At 41.2% G+C, this 19,817-nt stretch overlaps 2 protein-coding genes across 4 annotated transcripts; one reads left to right on the forward strand and one right to left on the reverse strand.

The window, feature by feature from the left end:
• Positions 1 to 10,240: 10,240 nt before the first annotated feature.
• On the forward strand, positions 10,241 to 14,511 carry tw (Protein O-mannosyl-transferase 2). 2 transcript variants are annotated; one of them, XM_022854222.2, is made up of 6 exons: positions 10,241 to 10,418; positions 11,683 to 11,828; positions 12,293 to 12,470; positions 12,654 to 12,879; positions 13,026 to 13,172; positions 13,373 to 14,511. In XM_022854222.2, the coding sequence occupies exons 1-6, from the start codon at positions 10,357 to 10,359 to the stop codon at positions 13,919 to 13,921; spliced, it is 1,308 nt and encodes a 435-aa protein (XP_022709957.1). In that variant the 5' UTR covers positions 10,241 to 10,356; the 3' UTR covers positions 13,922 to 14,511. The 2 variants fall into 2 exon arrangements, with proteins under 2 accessions (XP_022709957.1, XP_022709955.1); XM_022854220.2 differs by having other exon boundaries at positions 10,243 to 11,828.
• Caf1-105 (chromatin assembly factor 1, p105 subunit) lies at positions 14,480 to 19,313 on the reverse strand. 2 transcript variants are annotated; one of them, XM_022854225.2, is made up of 6 exons: positions 19,226 to 19,313; positions 18,642 to 18,833; positions 17,316 to 17,513; positions 16,711 to 17,006; positions 15,351 to 16,279; positions 14,480 to 14,870 (listed from the first exon to the last, which is right to left on the reverse strand). In XM_022854225.2, the coding sequence occupies exons 1-6, from the start codon at positions 19,274 to 19,276 to the stop codon at positions 14,857 to 14,859; spliced, it is 1,680 nt and encodes a 559-aa protein (XP_022709960.1). In that variant the 5' UTR covers positions 19,277 to 19,313; the 3' UTR covers positions 14,480 to 14,856. The 2 variants fall into 2 exon arrangements, with proteins under 2 accessions (XP_022709960.1, XP_022709958.1); XM_022854223.2 differs by having other exon boundaries at positions 18,642 to 19,289.
• Between the last annotated feature and the right edge of the window lie 504 nt (positions 19,314 to 19,817).

Consider the following 19,817-nt stretch of genomic DNA (forward strand, 5'->3'; position numbering starts at 1 on the left):
CAAATGTCCGTAGCCATGGTAGTCCTACACAACGATAGCGAAAATAGGAGAATAGCAAGGGCAAGAACGAGAGAGCCCCCATAGCCATGTACTGCCCATCCACATGATCAAGGAGGCAGCAATCCCACTGACCAGCCAAGAGCCCCAGCTGCTTTCGGTCTCTCGGTGTATCTGTCGATTTGACTGTTCGCTCCCACAATTGCCCGTCGTCAAATATTGCTCCCGCTCCGCGCCAGCATTGCTCCGCCATTGCCAAAGTCGTAGTCACCGTCGCCAAAACACGGCCTCCAAAGAGGGCTAACATATGAAGAACAGAGACACACCATCCGCCGAGGCTAACATCGATACGGAACTAACGAAACAAAGGAAACGATGGAGGCGGCGGCGGCTTTGTCTCCCTATCCCAGCAGAGCAGAGAGCACGACAGAAGGACATTACGAGGTGGCGGCAACAACAACAGAAGCTGGCTTTGCTTACTAGCTGCCTTGAGCAGCTTCTTCTTAGCGCCAGCGGAAGCCGACGACGACAGCGGCGATGATGTTGATGATGAAGACGATCATCATTCGATTTGAACAACTGTCCTCCACGGGCCCTTCTCCTCGCACTGAGTCGCGCCCAAGTCGACCGCCACCGGAGCGGTTGGTGATACAGACCAGCTAGACATGTAGATAGACTCACTGCTAGTGCTGTTGCTTTTAGTGCCAAAGCCTAGCGCCTCAGATAATCAACAGATAAATGTAAATCTTTGCCTCTATATTACAGCCAATCGTATCGCCGCTGATCGAGGCAATCGGCCTGTGGCCTATTCAGTTACTGCTCAATTGGTCTTGCCAATGCTGTCGATAATGATTCCCTTCCAACAGCAGAACAGGCTTCGAACGGCGATGACACGATGCCGCTACTGCACACACAACATGACTGGTTGACGTGAACGAGACAGCTGGCGCCATCTAGAGAACGTCCCTCCAGATAGCCAAATAGACTGTCGAGGACGGAGGAACGGAACAACGACGGCTAGTTTCGATGGATTGAGTCCTCGGAGCTACTTTTCTCTTTTGGCACGGGCGCTCGGACGAGTGAACTATTGCTTGGCGGGCGCTATTGGGTCACCGGCAGCGAAAACCGGCTAAGCCCAACTAAACGCTGGAATAAACGAAGGGACGAAAAGAGCCTTTCTTTTTGCTCGCATGATTCCGGAGTCGAAGCATGGCAAGGATTGTACGCCTCTGACCAGTAAAGAATGACTTGGGAGTGCACACAGGAATACAGAAATCACTTCGTCTACGTCGCTTATGGCATTTTGCCAACAACATTAACGGTAAGGAGGTTGCGCTGGGACAATTATCGGAAAGATGAGACGGGGGGCAAGGTGGTGGGGCAAATGCGAGGGGCAATGAAAACGGTTAAGCAATGGCAAAAGCGACCGGCCTAAAGTACCAAAACAACAAACTGCAGTGTGCTTTGCCCTGCCAGCTGGGGTCATGGTTGGCGATCTATAATAGCTAAAATAGTAACATGGTTCCCTAACTACGCGCACCACACCCTAAAATGGCGGATATTTGTGTGTAGAAGGGACTGGGTGAGGAAAGTAGCCACTTCCCGACTTCGGATAAATAGAGTTCGATTAAGTGAGCGCAAGGCCCAAATAGAATAGGTATAGGCATTAATTGTCACTACTTAAAAACATTAAAAAAAAAAACAATAATACAATTAAGTATTCTATAGGGATGCTTCGGTTTACATGTGCGACTCTAGCCGCGTCAACAAGCTAAGACATGGACGTAACTAATGCTTACGCATCACTGCGTATCTAGCTTTTCAACTCAGCTAGATGTAAACGATTATACTAATACAAACCAAGACAGTCAACAGCTTGAAATAACTATGGCAGTGAAATCGACCATCGAGAATTATTTCAACATTACACGTTGGTCCACGTAACGGAAAAGATATACAGAAGCCCTACTAGCTCACCATCACAATAATTACAGATTGATTATAGAAAAAAAAAAAAGGAAAAGTATTGAACGCGTATGGTTAAATAAAATAGATAGATTTAGCCGATATCGGTAAAGTTAATAGTTGGTCTTGTACATTCCTAATATTGATCATTGTCTATTGTGTAAATAAGTTTACTATAACCTGGTTAGATAAACAATATACACATTGAAGAGTTATTTTCAAAAACCAAACGTAAAATCGCGAAAGAGTCAATATTTCATCGGCTCTATTCTTTGTTTTTCGTAAACCTCCCGCTATGTCAAACGATACAGATTTGCTTTGTATCGTGCAACAGTAATCAGACCTAAGGTTTGCTCTACACTAACCGTAAGCTTAGAAATTAAATTTTAGGGCATACAAAGCAAAAAGAAAATAACACTGTATAAGCACCGCTTGTTAATGTTTTTACGCGATGAAATTTCTATTGTGAAGATTATGGAAAAAACGTACGTTAGCATATTTACTGCATGATTAGTTTTTGATTCACCCGGAGGCGTACAGAGATAAGTGCACACGATCGTGCACTATAAATAAAGTAGCAGCTCCAGTACATTGGGTAGCTAGATACTTTGAATCGAAGCAACATCTAAAACTAAAATTCGAATCTTATAATTGTTGTAATTATAATGCGGATCTTCTTTATAATTCATCTCTTTATTCTGTCGAATCGCATACTTTCTGAGGTAGTTTAAAATACTCAAAAAAACGAATCACGGTATTACGAGTTGTGTATGTGCATGATATTATTTTTTTAGCCTTTGCAATTTTTGTAGGAGCAAGTAGTCGGAATAGTCTTCTTTTAAATACAGCACCAAGGACTTCCCCCATTAACAGGAATGGGTCTTGTGGGACCCATCCGGGGTTTTTCCAACACACCTATGAAGCGGCGTGGGATCCATACAGGATGTTATCAACCTTTTTTTTTTTTCTTGACAACTAATCGTATAGGATAATAATAGTAGCTAGCGCAAAATACTGGTTAACTGCCAAAGGTCGTGAATTGTTGAGCCCTTATACTGTATCGGGAAGTCAATTTGTAGAAGTTTTTCATAAAGGCTCACGTTTTAGGTTCTTGCATACGCATGAACTATTCTTAGAGAAGTATACATTTCGTACAGAACGTTGTTAAGAAAAAGGGTACTGATTTTTACAGCAATAGAGTGTTTATAAATCACTCTGTAATCTTACAACACTGGCGCCTTGTAAAATCAAACGATCGCAGCGGACCATCTTACGCTTAGATTGTGTAAGTAGCACACTAATTACGGCTGATATGTCGTGTCCATACGAACGATTGTAGCAGCTTCGATTTCTTGGAAGGCGAAGTCTTTCTCACAATGTATATAAAGACTTAAATGATTGGAGTCCCCAGGGTACCTGTTTATGAGCCCGTCTAACGATATAGTTATCCACACGCACGTCACTTTTGAAGTTTTCGACGCTGATTTATTACTTGTCTTGCCAGCACGCTGTTATTCTGACGCAATACAAATCTTTACGCGCCACACTCTTTCTTCAGGATTATCTATGAAGCGTTGTTGACGACCTAGCCATCTCGGAGTAGTCTCTAAGCACGGGACGGTTCATTGGGCTACGACTGCTTTACTGTTAAACAATTCGCTTACAGGAGATACAAGCAGCGCGCAGAGACAAGAATAAATTATATGAATGCCATGTTCAGTCTTCTCAACCAAGTGTCCAATAAATTATTTTTTTATAAAACGAAAACAGCAGTTCTTCCCTACTGTTATTATGGCTGCGCTACTCCTGAGTCGTTTGAGTGTACCACAGCCGAGTCACGGCTGGCCACCGACGGCCATTTGTGACGCAAAAAGTCATGGCGACCCGAAGCGACAACGCTTACTATAACAGAACCTTATCTTCTATCAAATAAAAGTTTGCCACTTGTTTCGAGCTAATTCTACTCGATCAAGTTATCTTCCTAATAGGCGATATGTACAGTATTGTGTAAGACAGCTTTTACGAGCGTTGTTTACTATCAAGACAGACAACATTTTTCAAAGACAACTTAGCGTAGCTGATAGGTCTCAACTCCGTCTACTCCCTTACCCTTCGTCAGTTAACAATTAACAGCCCCCTAATTAGCAATACTAGATCCGTACTCTCACGTAACGTGGATGATGTATTCACAAGCTGCGGCCTTTCTCTATGTCTCATTCTACCTCACCATCGTGCTGTGACGATTACGATCATCATAAGGCTTATCAACGTTATTATAATCATAATCCAATTTCGAACAGTCCGTCCTATTGGATACAGTCACTAATTCATTTGGTTTCTATTCTCTCTGTTTTTCCTGTACTCGCTGCCTGTGCGTGTGTCCACCCGTCATCTCCATCGCCATCAAAAGGCCAAAGAGGAGCCTGAGATTGGATAATTAAATTGTATCGTCACCATTGTGGCAACCTTTCTGCCCCCGTCACCTCGCTTACCTCAACGACCGCTGCGGTCGGCTGCGTTCACTCGCTCTGCGTTAAATAGAAAAGGCTTGTAGGAGATAAGCCAGTAGGACCATCTTGTTATCACTGTCTGACAAAAGCCCGCCCCCCGTTGACTTATGTTGCCGTTTTTGCGCGAAAGCAAGCTACAATAATGACCTGGTTTGGCAAGGTGCTGCTGTCAGCTTACCTTTTTATTTATCATCGCAGACGAAGTAACCCTTTTACCCACCGCCATTTCTGCGGGTCGTCGCTTCCGATGCTCACACTTTACGGTCTTTTTCAGCGTCGCCGTGGCTCTTTTTCGAGCATTTTCTCTATCTATCGGCTCTTTCTTCCTGCGCTTATTTTCCCCTTAGTTACGCACGACTTTTTTTATCATATACGTAAGTAGAACCTGCACTGATCATTTATCCTTTTTTTTTTTTTTTTTATTTTTTCGCTATTCCGCCAAGAGGCACGCGAGTCTGAAGACGTTGCCTATAACTTCTGTACCCTGCATGTGGCATTGTTACTGTTCTATCGCAACTAAATGCCTTGAACTTTACATCCTTTACTGCGCCAATGATTGCTTCAGAAGGGAAAACTGAGTCTATGTCCGGTTTAAAGCTAAACACCTCAAATGCTTTCAAGTTTGACCACTACTGTTTCTTGACTTAAAATTTTTGTTCGGATACATTTTATTCATATTATAACGTCCTATAATAGGTACTGCATTTATTTTCCCCTTTTTTTCTCGCTTTTTTCAACGATTTCCTTTTATTCGCCGTCGGTTGGTTTTTTCGCCGACGCTACTCGCTCTGTCATACTCAACCCTCGTTGTCGTTGCGTTGGCCCTAAATTCTGATTTGGTTGTTTCTGTCTCGCTGGCGTATATTAAATTACGCCGAGATGACAAATGTATTGGCCTTAGTCGCTTGATTTTTCGGTCCTTGCTCGGCCTATCCCCCCCCCCCCCCCAGCCATAGCTACACCTCGAGCTTTTCGCTTTGCCCCCTTGTACGTGCGGTGTGCTCTGTGAAAAGCGGTTTCGCTGCTGCTGCTGCTGCTGCTGTTCCTATCGCCATAAACTTTTCTTTTCCTAACGAATCACTCTAACGGAAGAAATTAGCTGGGGCGTAACAGCAGCGTTGAACCCTTGTGGGACGGTGGCACATTGCCCACAACAGTTAGGACCAGCTACCACTGAACCTCGCCTCTAAATAGCAGCAGCAAAAATAGTTAGTACCCACTGTATGTCTGCGTCGTCGCGCACTCTTGTTCTTCCTCTGATTTGTGGCAAGCAATTTCTACGTTGACTTGTCATTTCTTGGTTTTTATCACTATCTTTATTTGAAATATGCCGCTTCACATTACTGCCTTAATGCGTGTTTACTAATGGAGTACTCCAGGAAAGGCTTTGCTTAAAAAGCTAGCAAACAATATAAGCCAAGCCGACTATTTTTTCGAGTATAAAGCTTTACCTTAATCTTCCGTAGCAAATCGGATCGTAGCATGAGGAATAACATTCGTATCTAAATAGCTGTTCTTATATATTCGTATTGTGCACTTTGAAACGTTTTATTAAATCTATTGTTATCATACCGAAAGCTTATTGTGCTGTGAAGCGGTAGGTTTGCCGAATGGCGCACGACGCGTGTTATTATATTTACTGATATTGAATATAATTAAAAATAGCTATTTTGATTTGCCGTTCGATAATAACTACTGATCGCTAGCCAAAGTTTATCGACTGTTGGCTATTTATACAGGCCAATTTGAATGTTTATAAACACCAACATTAGACAGGTGCCAAAAAGAAATCTATAAAATCGATATACAAACTGTTAGAATGTCGAAGATAGTTGTGGATGGCTTTAATGCAATCTGTTATATATGTAGAAACAGCAGTAGAATTGCATTTCTTACATCTGTATTTGTGTTGCAAATCTTTTATAACTTTGTCATAGGTTATTGTTAGGTGCCACTACACCTTATGTGCTAGACGGTTTCGTTTGAAACCACCTTTACAGGCCGAAGGAATCTATTTCGCTTGGTAATAAATACATTCTTAAGACAATGTTGAACTCTGAACAGGCGTGGCCTCTCACAAACAACACTTTGTATCATAGTTGCTCAACGAACCTCACTCGCACGTGTTTTGTAAAATTGCATCGTCTCTGCATGATGCACTACTGAGTAAACGTCGATTGCTTGATCACCTCTACGCTTATGCCAAGAAATCAGAGAATAGTAAACCAATAGATGTTTCAAGATTCAGGCCTGATTTAAGCCTGAGTTAAACAGTCCTGCTTCAGGCGACTGATGGCCCTCTTTCCAACCCGAAACGAAGCAAACTTGCACCGACTAGCATAAGTTTAAAACCTTCAAGTTTAGCAGGCAAACACTTCGCCATTGCGCCTCGATAAGGACAAGAAAGGAACGACTAGCAACGCCTTAGGTCAACGACAGCGTCAGAAAGCTTAGCCATCCACACAGCTTTAATTTAGATTTATTCATAATGCAAGTAAGTACATATTTTATAATTGGTTGAATAAAATCTTTGTAGCTGAAGTGTGGTTTTTTGTTGAACAGCTGCTCTCGTTTCCGAGCACAAAGCAAATTGTTTATTTTATGACCCAAAGTGAAGCCAGCTTGAACGTGACTTCTTGAAGCTTTGCGAGCTGTCGACGAAGTAAGGCGACGAGCCTTGTTACTAGCACAGTTACTGACCACAATGTTAAGTTACATTCAATAGGAGTACAAAAGTCTATTCCGTATATTATCTAATGTCCCTTTATGAAGTTTTATGTGTATCTAAGGGTCCATAAATCATATCACGTCAGAAGGACACAAACGACACAGACTGATTTGCGTTGCTTAGTTTTGCTCAAATGTTTACATACTTCACTGTTGCTAGTAGGTTGGATCATGTCTACAACTTGAAATAGTAGATACAGAATCAGACAGAACTTAGAGAGCCCTCACTATAAGTTAGTTCGGATATTACTGCGTGAATTTGTGTATCTTACGACTATATGGACTAGTACACCGCTATATAAAAAGCATCGAGAGGATGTTAAGCTAAGCTTAGTAACTATAAAAAGTATTCGTAATATTATGCGAATTCATATAAATATTATTTGTTTTTATGCATTGTAATGAGCTTTACGCGAGACAAATACATATAATCAGGACAGTCAGTAGAAAGAAAATGATTCGATTAATGTATGGTTTTTATGCCTACTGTCATCGTCAGTTCCCCCTACTGGCTGTTTTGCAACACATAACTAAGTTACGCCGCCATTTTAATAAAACTTGTGCGGATTGTGTTGCCATCAACTTGCACGTGAAATGTTTCATTTTTCCATTGATTATTGATTCAGTATCACAATATGAGTATGTTAATTATGACCTGATGTTACTAATGTTACGAATATAACAGAATTTGTGGCGGGCTACCCAGCCAGTATCATTTTTGCGCTGTAATGCTGCAGTTATAATTATTATTATAACTTATTATAGTGTTATTACTATTATTTCATAGTAATAGTGTAGACAGCATAAAGCTGCAAAAACAACTTTTCAATGAAAATAGCTTTACAGAAGTATTCACGAGGTTCGGTCTGCCGTAAGCACATGACAAATGCTTAATACTTTGCATGACGTGAGGCCTCACAGCCCCACCGTCTCCAGTCGATTACTTCACGCACCATTACTTCGTAGCGAGACTACTTTAAATACACTATGGGAGGGAAGTGTAACAATATGCTATTCATTGTAAGTATATATATATATATACATCGCACTAATTCTGTAGTTCTGCTACGAAGGATCGCTTGTACCAGCACCGGTAGTCTATATACAAAGATACACGGCCATGGTAAATCATAAATCAGAAGTCAATCAGTTGTTTGTAGCTTAAATTAAATACAGGTTCCTTCAGCTTTTTTCCATAGCGCTTTCTTTTCTACTGAATAATAATAATAATCAACTAAGAAAAAAGCAAATGTCACGAGAAAGCGGATGGCTACCATTTTTCAGAGCCTTAATCCACTGGTAGAGCGGTTGAAAAGCTATAAACAGTATTTACAGTTCTTGGAATTACGCTGCGCTAAATTATATTGAATTATGAATGTGTCTGGTACATATAAGTGTGTTAGCCCCGTTCTGCACAAACTGTGTGCACTGCAGACCGTTACTGCCAGGAATGAAAAAAATACCACCCTCGGTCGGTAATGATGGTCAAATATTTGTTTCCTCGGAATAACGAACATCTAGGGAATATCCATGAAGCAAGTTCCAATAGTATTACTTAGGACTGTTGCAATCCGTTTAATTGCAAGAAAAAGTAAATCTGAGTTGGTCTGTAAATGTAAAAAATCTTTGAATACGTACGAACGATGGCCCTTTAAAACTAATGAGCGATTTTGCCGAGTAACATTATTTTTTGTTTCGGATCTAAATAAAAACCAATTATGTATTTGCTTAAGCAAACATTCGTCGGTTAGATAACAATCAACTTGATCTTTTATCACGGGGAATGTATATATCAATATATTTTCTGTTAGAAATCAGCAATAACTTGCTGGCAGAGCTGTAAAAGCTTCTCTTTTGTGAACCATTGCAGATTCAGGGCAAAGTTATTGCTATCTCAGACCAGATACGTTCTTGCTGCTTTCATTTGACTCTCTCACTATCTGAGAGATAGGTTTACAATATCTCTGTGCACTATGATTGGAATTATTTTTCTGTCCGTTTCAGTTTTAATTGGATTAGTCTTTGTTGTTGCAGTAATACCTATAACCATCTTTTTTTTTAAATCATAAAAATCCGAATCGTTCGAATACGTCCAACGCCTAATGATTTACGCAAGTCTACCGTATCTACATATGTAGACGTCTCATTGATCGGTGGCTGAGAAAACAAATGAAATGTCTGGTGTTTCTAGTGCATCAACGCCACTTCAGTAACTTTGACGGTTACCAAAAAAAGAAGTGAGTATTATACCAAATAACAAACTTTTTCACCTTGAGGGTGAGACACTTCAGCCGCAAGCCGTGTTATATTCGAACTATTAGATAATATAGCAGAACATAATAGTGATATATTATGCTCTATTTATACGAATTCATACCTTAATAAATCGTCAAAATAAATCTGAACCACTTCGAATGTTCCTTTATGCAGAAATCTGTTTGAGAACGGAGAAAAGGTTCTCATCCCTCAACGAATTCACAGAATCCAAAAGCTATCTAAGGCAACCATTAGTATTTGCATTGCTTTTATTTATTTGAGTTTTCATCGATTACCATTAGGGACCCAGTGAAAACACTGTGTGTAAATAAAAAAAAAATTGGACAAAAATCGGCCCAACAACGACGATATTGACAACTTATAAGAGCTGTACGCAGCTCGTGCAGATGACATGTTCTATTCATAGGATTGGCACATCTCGGTCGCTAAATAGATAAAAGGCAATTTCACTTAGATAAATAGTGACCACCGATACTGCTGCATGTAAACATACTATACAGCAGAACAATTTTATAAATCGCTTTCACATAGTTTTCGTCGTAATGACAAAGATGCAACTATGTAAATTGACATATGCGCTAGCTTGAATTGAATTGCGTTTCAGCCCCACGTCACAGGTGAATCCCTTATCTCAGCTTTGTTGGTATGCAGCAGGAAATTAGCACCATGATAATAATAGAAGTTCGCGGTCTGTCGTTTGAGTATTTAATATGGCGTATACTCTCACCCCCATCGGGTTGGTGTATACCAAACCGGGTAGAACGAGTCGTCAGCCGTTCCCAGCTGCATTAAAGCTTGTTTATCCGCTGCGCCTTTCTCTCTTCTGGTGCTGACGGCGAACAGAAGATGGAAAGGCCACTGATGTTACAGCAGAAGATCCATGAAGACAGCTTCTTTTGTAGACAAACTGACCAGGAGCAGCCGGAGCCGACGAATCACAACGTAGGTCCGGTCATAGTTCCTGTGTTGATGTGTTCTAGATCTGATGAAACTGTGTTGTTCGTATTTTTCGCTAGTGTCAAACTTCATAGAGCTAGCTGATTGAAAAACTGATAACTAGTTGGTTTTATTTGCATCTACCTAATTATCAAGCGTGTGAAGATTCAAAGCCTTAGGCTATTGAGTTTTTAGTAAAGTTTACCTGTCCTCTTGGATGGCGTAAAAGGTGGAGCAACATAATGGTGCCTTTTCAGAAGCTATTAGAAGAATGAATTACTGACCATACGATTCGATTGCAATCTCAATCGCTCGTGAAACATGGTACAAAGCCATATGAGAACTGGCCTGAAGTATGACAAGTACGATGAGTGTCGATCGGTTTCCAGCTGATGGCTAGACGATTAATGACTAGACGAGCGGTACAAAGGCGTGACTCAAGTTGTCAACGTCAATAAAGTTAAAAAAAAATGTTTGAAAATTGCTGCAAACGCCACTGGCAGTGGACTCTCGGGGCGATCATACTAGTTTCAATAGCTACTAGGTTATACAAGATTCAAGAGCCTGAGCACGTTTGCTGGGATGAAACTCACTTCGGCAAGATGGGTTCGTGGTACATTAATAGGACATTTTTCTTTGACGTGCACCCGCCACTAGGGAAAATGCTAATCGGTTTGGCTGGCCACCTCACTGGTTACAACGGAACATTTCCATTCAACAAACCCGGCGACAAGTATTTCGATACACCATACCTCGGTATGAGGGTATTCTGCGCCTTACTTGGTGCTGCAATACCTCCGTTGGCATTTATCGCTGTCGGCAGTTTGACAAAGCGTATATCAGCGGCCATTCTCGGCTCATCGTTGCTTCTCTTCGATGTTGGTATGATCACTTTGACTCAGTACATCCTTCTTGACCCACCGCTTTTGTGCTTCATTATCGGAGCTTTCGCGTCAGCCGTTAGCCTGCAACACTTCGAGCCGTTCTCCCGAACCTGGTGGGGCTGTTTAACGTGTACAGGGACATTTTTGGCATGTGCCATCAGTGTGAAGTTCGTAGGCCTGTTTGTGGTGCTCACAGTAGGCGCGCATACCGGTTGGAATCTGTGGGATCTACTGGGTGATCTCAAAGTGCCACTCTCGAAGCTTCAACGCCATTTTCTTGCACGGGCTCTTTGCCTAATCATATTGCCGAGCATTTTGTATATATGCTTTTTCTACATCCATCTGCATCGTCTGTCGAAGTCAGGTAATGGTGATGGCTTCTATAGCTCGGAATTTCAGGCCAGGTTGGAGGGCAACTCGCTGTACACAGCTAGTATGCCACGGCAGGTTGCGTATGGCGCTAAAATCTCTCTCAAGAATCATCGAACAGGAGGAGCGTATCTGCACTCACATTTTCATCTGTATCCTGAAGGTGGGAGTCTAATATATTCAATTGCAAATGTAGTTCGCTTTTTGTACTCGAAACTTACTTCGTAAATAGAGCACTTGTGCGGTTGTTTGCTGATAGCACAGAGCAGCGCCCAGGTTTTGTGCTGAATAAATGTTCTATTTATCTCACGACTGCTGAATGCTTGCATAGCTCACAATAGCTTTGCTGAGAGAGTGAAAAAAAAAAATTACTATTAACGATTTTATTTGTAACATATTTGTCAGGGAACTTCATAAAATCACAGTATAATCACTATACAAAAAATGCAAGATCTAAAAAGATACATATAATGTTGTAGATTATTCGGGAACCATACAATTTACATAGCTTTTGTGCGAATATTAGCTTGATTTTTATAGGGTGCCTTTAGTGAGCACTTATCAACATCTGAGATCTACAAACGATAATCCATAGCTTAATACAGCATCTGTGCTGCTACTTGATAGGAATCGGTGCCCGACAACAACAGGTAACAACATATTCTCACAAGGATGAGAACAATCAGTGGCTGATAAAGCCGTGGGATCGCGAGGTTCAAGAGAATGATACAGTTATACTTCTCAAGGATGGCGATTTACTCCGTCTGGAGCATACACAAACTAGCAGAAATCTTCATTCTCATAGGTAAGACTTACAGTGTCAAACAATTTTTTGTTCTATTTACTATCTCCCAAGTAAACACATCGTTAGCACGATTGCTTCAGTACGCTATTTTCGTTTCCTCTACGAAATCAGTTACCACATTGATGCGCGAGTCTATTTAAAATCATTAGTAATTGGAGAATCAATAGAATACTCAATTTGCAGGGAGGAAGCTCCACTAACAAAGCGTCACAATCAGGTCACATGTTATGGTGAAAAGGGTGTTGGCGATGCCAATGACGTCTGGCGACTTGAGGTTGTAAAGGGTGCAGGGCCAAATGGTGAGGTCCATACTGTCACTACAAAGTTTCGACTAATACACTATTTAGCGAACTGTGCTCTGCTGTCGCATAACAAGCAGCTTCCAAAGTGGGGTTTTGACCAAATGGAGGTACGTTAAAATATCTACAGTGTTTATTTATTCCTTACAAAATTATCCATCACAAAGCTATCTCACCATTTGAAGTTCGATATAATTTTTTACAATCATGGATTTTAAGAGGTCTAACAATCTATTTTAATAACTTTTTTCTTTAGGTAACATGTACACCAAATAAAAGAGATAAGAATGCAGTCTGGAATGTTGAGGATAATTGGTTCTCGAAGTTACCGAGTGAGTCATTTGAGAGATATCGTCCTGGATTTATTCAAATGTTCTTTGAATCGCACGCTGTTATGCTGCAGGTAATTAGCCCGCTGTACATACACACACTGCAATGCGTCTGACCCAGATGTCAGTGATATATTGGCATTTTTTGAAAACAACATCAATATTTAGTACAGTAGTTAGCTGCACAAGTGCAATCCTCTTTTTTTTTGCCCATTAACTCCATCAGTCAGGAGAAAAAATAAGTAGTTCTTATTTTATTTCTTGTTTTGACCAGGGTAACGCGGGACTTAAGCCAAAAGAAGGAGAGCTGACGTCACGTCCTTGGCACTGGCCAATCAACCTTCGCGGTCAGTTCTTCTCCGGCTTCGAGTACCGCGTCTACCTTCTAGGTAATCCACTAATCTGGTGGAGTAATCTTATCCTGCTCGGCGTCTACTTTGTGCTCCAGACTGGTGTTCTAGTGCTTGGCCAGCGACGTGGTGACAACGACGTTCACTATTTGACATCATCGTGTCGCTGGCTTCTGCTTGGTTGGGCTGTTCACTACGTCCCATTTTACGCAATGGGTAGGGTACTTTATTTCCACCATTATTTTCCGGCATTGATGTTCAGCTCGATGCTATCTGGTGTTGTGATCGATTACGTCATAACTCTGTGTATTCCGACTAGACAGCGGCACTGGGTTATAGCTGGGCTACTATCAGTGATTGTATACAGCTTTAGCTTATTCTCCCCCTTGGCCTACGGTATGCAAGGGCCTCCAGCAAATCTTCCTAATAGCACAATGCACGGACTTAAATGGCTCGACACATGGGAATTTTAGATTGTTAGATTTTTTCAAAGATTCAACTGTGCAGTGAGAACGTTGTAGAACGCTACGATAAAAATCTCGCTTTTGTCACCTAATGAAACGTATCTCGAACAGTACAATGGAATATATTAACATGAAGCTCGCATGTGATTGGTCATAATAGAAGAGACTAAGAAAATTTTATACAGGTCAATGCAACAAGACGAAATTGCGATCGAAGCTGTGAAATGAAACGACGACCGCTATAATAAATAGTTTCAGTATGTATATCATTATTTAATTATCCGACTGTTGATTATACTAATGCAAATGTAAGAACAGAAATGTACATGGTCAGAAATTAGCACATAAATATGGTGTCCGTCAAATAGCTAGATATCTGCCCGGTGGCGCTATCAGAGAACAACCGCTAAAAAACACTCATAACGGTGCAGCTCTTGCAGCAGACCAGAAAGCAATGATAACCCCTGTACTATATACCCACATTTATATTTTTACTGACTTCGTACGAAGGTATATCTCTACACAACGGGTATGTATACTATGCCGATTTTGGAAATAAAGACAAGATTTTTATATAGAAATGTTTTTAAATAACTTAATCAATTTCGTTATTATTTCACCATACGATAAGAGTTTTTTGTTATTCTTGTAGTCGAACTAGGTGAGTGTAGTGTTACTTATAAAGCGCTGAACCAATACAAGCCTAGTGATTACAGCTCAATTGATTTGCGCTATATATTTTTCATTACATAACTTATTAGCAAACCTTTATTAGTCCCACTCATTGCATATATATGTTTCTTTTGACACACAGCTGTTTTAAGACACGCATCAGCTAGTCTAAATTTTATTATACATAAACAACTATCAGTATTTGCTTTGCCCATGTTAACGTGGTTGCGCTGCCAGCATGGTTTTCATCATACACAGATTGCTCTACGGCATCATTTTTGTTCATCTACAATACAAAACAAACAAAAGAGAAAGAACGTCACATATATCGGCTACTTTTTATATCTCACACATGTATTCACACACAAACTGAATCTTCATCAAATAGAAGCTAAGGCAGTGAACCAATCTTGTCAATTATCACATCTTCCTGTGTAGATGTGACCTGCTAATTTGAATAAGTCAAACAACTTTTATGAAATATTGTACATTCAGGTATGCTTATTATACATTACTTACGTTTTTCAAGCTACATAGTTCCCTTCAAATTACATATGAAAAAACGTACTAGTTCCATGCTAAGCTTTATGATTGTCGAGAATATAGCCTCGAAGAACCACCGCGTTGATCTTCGCAGATTTACCGTTGTTTTTTGCATGCCCTTTAGTCTGTAGGTAAGCCACTTAGAAAAAGTTAGAAAAAAAATTACCCCTCTAAAAGCCTTGGAAAAAGTCGACCTTTAAACAATGATTTTGCTACTATTTGCCTTTAGGAGGTGGATCAAGTGTTGTCAGTGTGACTCGCTTCTCGTCTTTGACATCAACGGCCACGACTTGTTGTGGGGTATTCAGAGTGGCAGATTTTTTTTGTTGTGAGGGCGACTCTTTTGCCAACTCTTTTTTCTTTATGCCAGTTATTGCTGTCGTTAGCGTCATAGACACATCCTTATTTTCCTTTTCCTTGGCGGGGCTTCCGTTCGGCGTCGCTTTTCCTTCCGAATCGTTTCCGTCTCCACTATGTTGCGTATCGTCGAGGTTGATATTATCGACATCATCGTCCATGTCGTCGTCGACGTCCATCATCTCTTCTTGATCCGGATCCCCATCGCTAGCCTCTTTCCTCTCTCCCCCTGAATCGTCCTTTTTCTTGGGTGCTTTCGTACGTTTCCGCCTTGTTAGAACATCTTCAACTACATGGATATGAGGTAAATCACCTTGGTACTGCTCTCCAAGTTCTTGGCCCTCAAAAAACATAAACGAGCAATAGCCATCTGTCGAGGACGCCATTAGCGTGTGATTGTCAGGCGACCATGTCAAGTCGCTGATTCGTGCATAGTGTGCGTCAGAGATCATAGCGAAAGGAGTGAAGGTCTCTGTATCGCAAACCAGAACCATGTTTATCGTTGCTGCAGCAAATACCATACGATAAGGGAGTACTACGGCACTGCCACTAGAGTGTCTCGTCTTGTAGAACTTATTTGAAAAACGAACAACCGTCGTAACCTGTTTGTCGGTAGGAATTAAAGCCACCGGTTTGGAAAAGTTCGACCTGTGGAATACGTAGATACAGTTGGTGATTTGGCCGTTATTTTCTATGACGCCAGATGGCGCTACAAGGAATTCACCATCAGGGGAAAAATCTGGCCGTCGGCAAAATGATTTTAACGTGTCATCATGGAAGAGGCGCGTCGACAAGCTGAAATAGAAAACAAACAAAATGTTACCTAAATAGAAGTAGGCTCATCATCATCATAGCATCATGTAATAGTTCTACAGAAATATAAATTTATCGTGCGGTAGTCCTTTGGTTATGGAAATAAGGTACTATACAATTATATTTTCGAAAATTGCCGCGTAAAAAGCGCCCTAGCTAATAAAGATGCATGGCATGGATCAACATTTTATGCTCGTCAACCGTTCTAAAATCTCTAAAATGCTTCAAACCTTGCCGATGACACACAAATATTATCCAAATTTATCGAACAAAATAGTATAAGCTGTCTCGTAAAATAGCATATATATATCTTTCAAATGACAAGTTTTAGTTCTGCATGATTTCCTCCTAGATGGTTTTAGTGGTAACACTACTGTCGGTTTACACCGTTGGTTACAGTTAGGGTTACTTACACCTCTCTATCGCCATTCTGGGGTATTTCGGCTTTGGCGGCAACCCAAATCTTTTTTCGTGTATCTGTCGAATAGACGTACATCTGCCGATCAGAACTAAGAGCTGCTACAAATCGCCCTCTCGGATCATAGGCTACACCCTGAATGAAACCTTTCCTCTCTTTGAAAAACCCTAGTGAGCGGCCTGTTGATACGTCCCATAGGATGCTTGCTGAATCAATGGAGCCCGATATCAGACAGGAATCTCGAGGAGACCATTGCAGGTCGCATACGTCCTCGATATGACCACGCAGTACCTAATGCAGGCCAAGCACAGAAAGTAAACTAACTAATTAATGATTTACGATGTACCAATTTGGGTATAAGCTTAGCATTGGTTTATATTTTCCGAATTATTGGATATAGATAAAATGAGACAAAATCTCTAAAGCCTTGATTCTTAACAGTCTGTGCCTGCTAATTGCTGTAAAATTTGTCAGTCACTTTCCAACCGGTAGACCTGTCCCAACTGTCTGTTGAAAACCGAATTCAAATTATAGGCACACTTTAGATGTACACCTCGTACGTCTGATAAGCCTTTCTAATAAGCGTAATTGATTTATTACCTTGTAAACCTGCCAGTTTTCCTTGTTTTCGCTTGCATCAAATAGCTGGGGAGCTCCATCAAATGAACTTTGTAGCTTCCATAGGATAATGTTGGCTTCATCGTCACCTGACGCGAGGATTTCTCCTGTATGTGAAAACCGCACGACGCTAACCGTCCGCTGGTGCCGGGTCAGATCAGCGCGAAGTTCAATATCAATCTGAAAATAGTGCACGAATAATTTTTTTTTATATATGTAGAATTTCTAATACAGAGCTAGATTGAAGTACTTGCATTACAATGAAAATCGTATATTAGAGTTGGTTTTACCCTTCAAACACGAGACGGCTTTCAGCCGTTTCAACGACATCCTCAATTCGAGTCGGCCGGTTATTGACCGACACTTAGTGGCCGTATAAAGACTTACAAAAGGGTTTTTTATTGGAAGGAGAGGCACCACCCGCCATGATACAGATAATAAAAATATTACTACAAATTAACGCTAAATTGAATAACCAGACCTAATAGCTCGACAGGTCTACGTTTCCGACTCCGTACGTATCTGTTTAGAATTATTATTTATCTAGCATTGTCTCTTATATTAATGACTTTTCAAACACCGGTATATTCAACTTTTGTTTATAAATTCGTATAATGTATGAATAGTCGCGCAATAGTAACATGGTAGCTCCTGTCCCGAGATAAAACGAATGCGCGCTGTATAGCCTAATCGACATATCGGTAATATGACAGTTATCACGCATGAACACTCGCGACATCGCCCTTGCGATAAAAAAAGTTCTAAAGTCTCGTCCGTGGTCCGATATAAAACCAAAAACCACTGTAGACTACAATGCTACTCTAAAAGCACATTAAGACATTGTCTCTATCTATGGAAACGCTCAGAAAAAAAGACTTTGCTAAAAAATAACAGACGTTGCTTTTCATACGCTCGCGTGATGAAAGCAGATCCTTAAGAGTGGGTTATCTCTCATGAAAAAGAGCCAAGGGTCGTCCCTATATAATGTTCGATCGTATTTTACCGTTTGTTGTTTATTTCATATTTATAAACTCATTTAAGTTATTTCGCAAGATATGTAACGGATATATCGACTTGTAACGTCGTACTTCAAGGCATGTTGTTAACTTTACATTATAAATGATTATATGTCGACTTACAGCAAGTAGACCGACTCTGCGTGAAGCAGCTTGTTGTCTCACAAGAATAATTGTCTCAGAAAGGGTACTTTTCTTGGCCTGCGGCCTATATCACCCTAACAATCAAGATCGCTACTATTGATGTTTTTTTAGCAGTCTATTAGATATCACGCACGATCAAATCACCTACCTTATCTCTGTCCTTGGCTTTTTTCGGTGAATCTAGCACTGTTAAGCCGCTGTTGGTGCTTGCAGATGGTTCGATATTCTTCGGACTGCTTTCGGTCGGTTGTCGTTCGACTTCAAGTTTAAGCCACCACACTCGAACGTGTGTATCGGTGCCGCACGTAGCCATCCGTAAAGAGCCATCTTCGTTGGCCGGCTGGAAATCGACACTGAACAGTGGGCTAGTGTCGAGCCACCAGGCTAACTGCGGCACGACACACCTCATCCCCTGCTTTCCAATACTTGGTCACGCTCTTTTAGCTTCGATTTAAGCACTATTTTAGCTTTCACTTATTAACTTCAATTCACACGCGATACTATTGTCTAAACACTTCAGATGGATACACACACGCACATATGCACAGACTCACTCGATAACCTGTCTACCGTTTAAAAGTGAGTGAATGGTGATGAATAAATGCTCTTGATACACACCCTAACTGTCTCGAAGTAAAATAGTACCGAAAAACAGAACGTCGGTTAACACTTCACGCTAGGGCTCTGATGTGGGCTTGACAGGACACGTTCAAAATTACATAGAATACTCACGTTACGCAAAGAGACACGACCGTATTCCACAAATCGCCAAGCTTGTTGCATTCTCGGTGACCGCCAAAAGCATTCCCGCTGTCGTCTGCCCGGGACTAAAAACTTCCGGGTGCCGCTTACGCATTCGCGAGCTCCCGGATATCTTGCGGCAATTAGGAGACTTTAACAATGGTTTTCATGAAGGACCCAGTCAGCAAACCACCATGTTTCATGACAACTGCAGTAAAGTGCCAAGCACCCCGGAGATCCTAAAAAACAGCCGCTGAGTACTGGTGTAACGCACTTTTCAGAGTGGACATCCGTGCACATGCAAACAAGATGGCGACACCCATGAGCAAGGGATCGACTGTGTGACGGGAGCGCCCGTGTCGCGCGAGGTAAATACTGTATTCGCGAGTGGCCGCAAGACCAACTAGTATTCATCCATATTCAACAGTTCAGTGAACACCTGATGTGATGGCTCTTAGAAGATGCACCATCTGTGCTCATAGTAGCTTCGACGTTCAGCGATGGCTGTGACTCAATTAGCATTAACAAGGGTTGAGCAGAGTACCGGGATCGGGATGGGGTGGATTGCCTCTTAGGAGTACTG

This window comes from Varroa jacobsoni, unplaced genomic scaffold (genome assembly GCF_002532875.2).
Source record: "Varroa jacobsoni isolate VJ856 unplaced genomic scaffold, vjacob_1.0 contig02860, whole genome shotgun sequence".
NCBI classification, from domain to species: domain Eukaryota; kingdom Metazoa; phylum Arthropoda; class Arachnida; order Mesostigmata; family Varroidae; genus Varroa; species Varroa jacobsoni.

What these genes read in the sequence shown, in the direction of transcription:
- tw (XM_022854220.2), top strand. Translation starts at nt 10,883, where the DNA reads ATGTTTGAAAATTGCTGCAAACGCCACTGGCAGTGGACTCTCGGGGCG. An exon ending in TTTTCATCTGTATCCTGAAG is followed by an intron (nt 11,829 to 12,292) that starts GTGGGAGTCTAA and finishes GCTACTTGATAG; the next exon opens with GAATCGGTGCCCGACAACAA. An exon ending in CGCACGCTGTTATGCTGCAG is followed by an intron (nt 13,173 to 13,372) that starts GTAATTAGCCCG and finishes TGTTTTGACCAG; the next exon opens with GGTAACGCGGGACTTAAGCC.
- Caf1-105 (XM_022854223.2), bottom strand. Translation starts at nt 18,902, where the DNA reads ATGAGGTGTGTCGTGCCGCAGTTAGCCTGGTGGCTCGACACTAGCCCA. An exon ending in AAGCCAAGGACAGAGATAAG is followed by an intron (nt 17,514 to 18,641) that starts GTAGGTGATTTG and finishes CACTATTTTCAG; the next exon opens with ATTGATATTGAACTTCGCGC. An exon ending in CAGAATGGCGATAGAGAGGT is followed by an intron (nt 16,280 to 16,710) that starts GTAAGTAACCCT and finishes TTTCTATTTCAG; the next exon opens with CTTGTCGACGCGCCTCTTCC.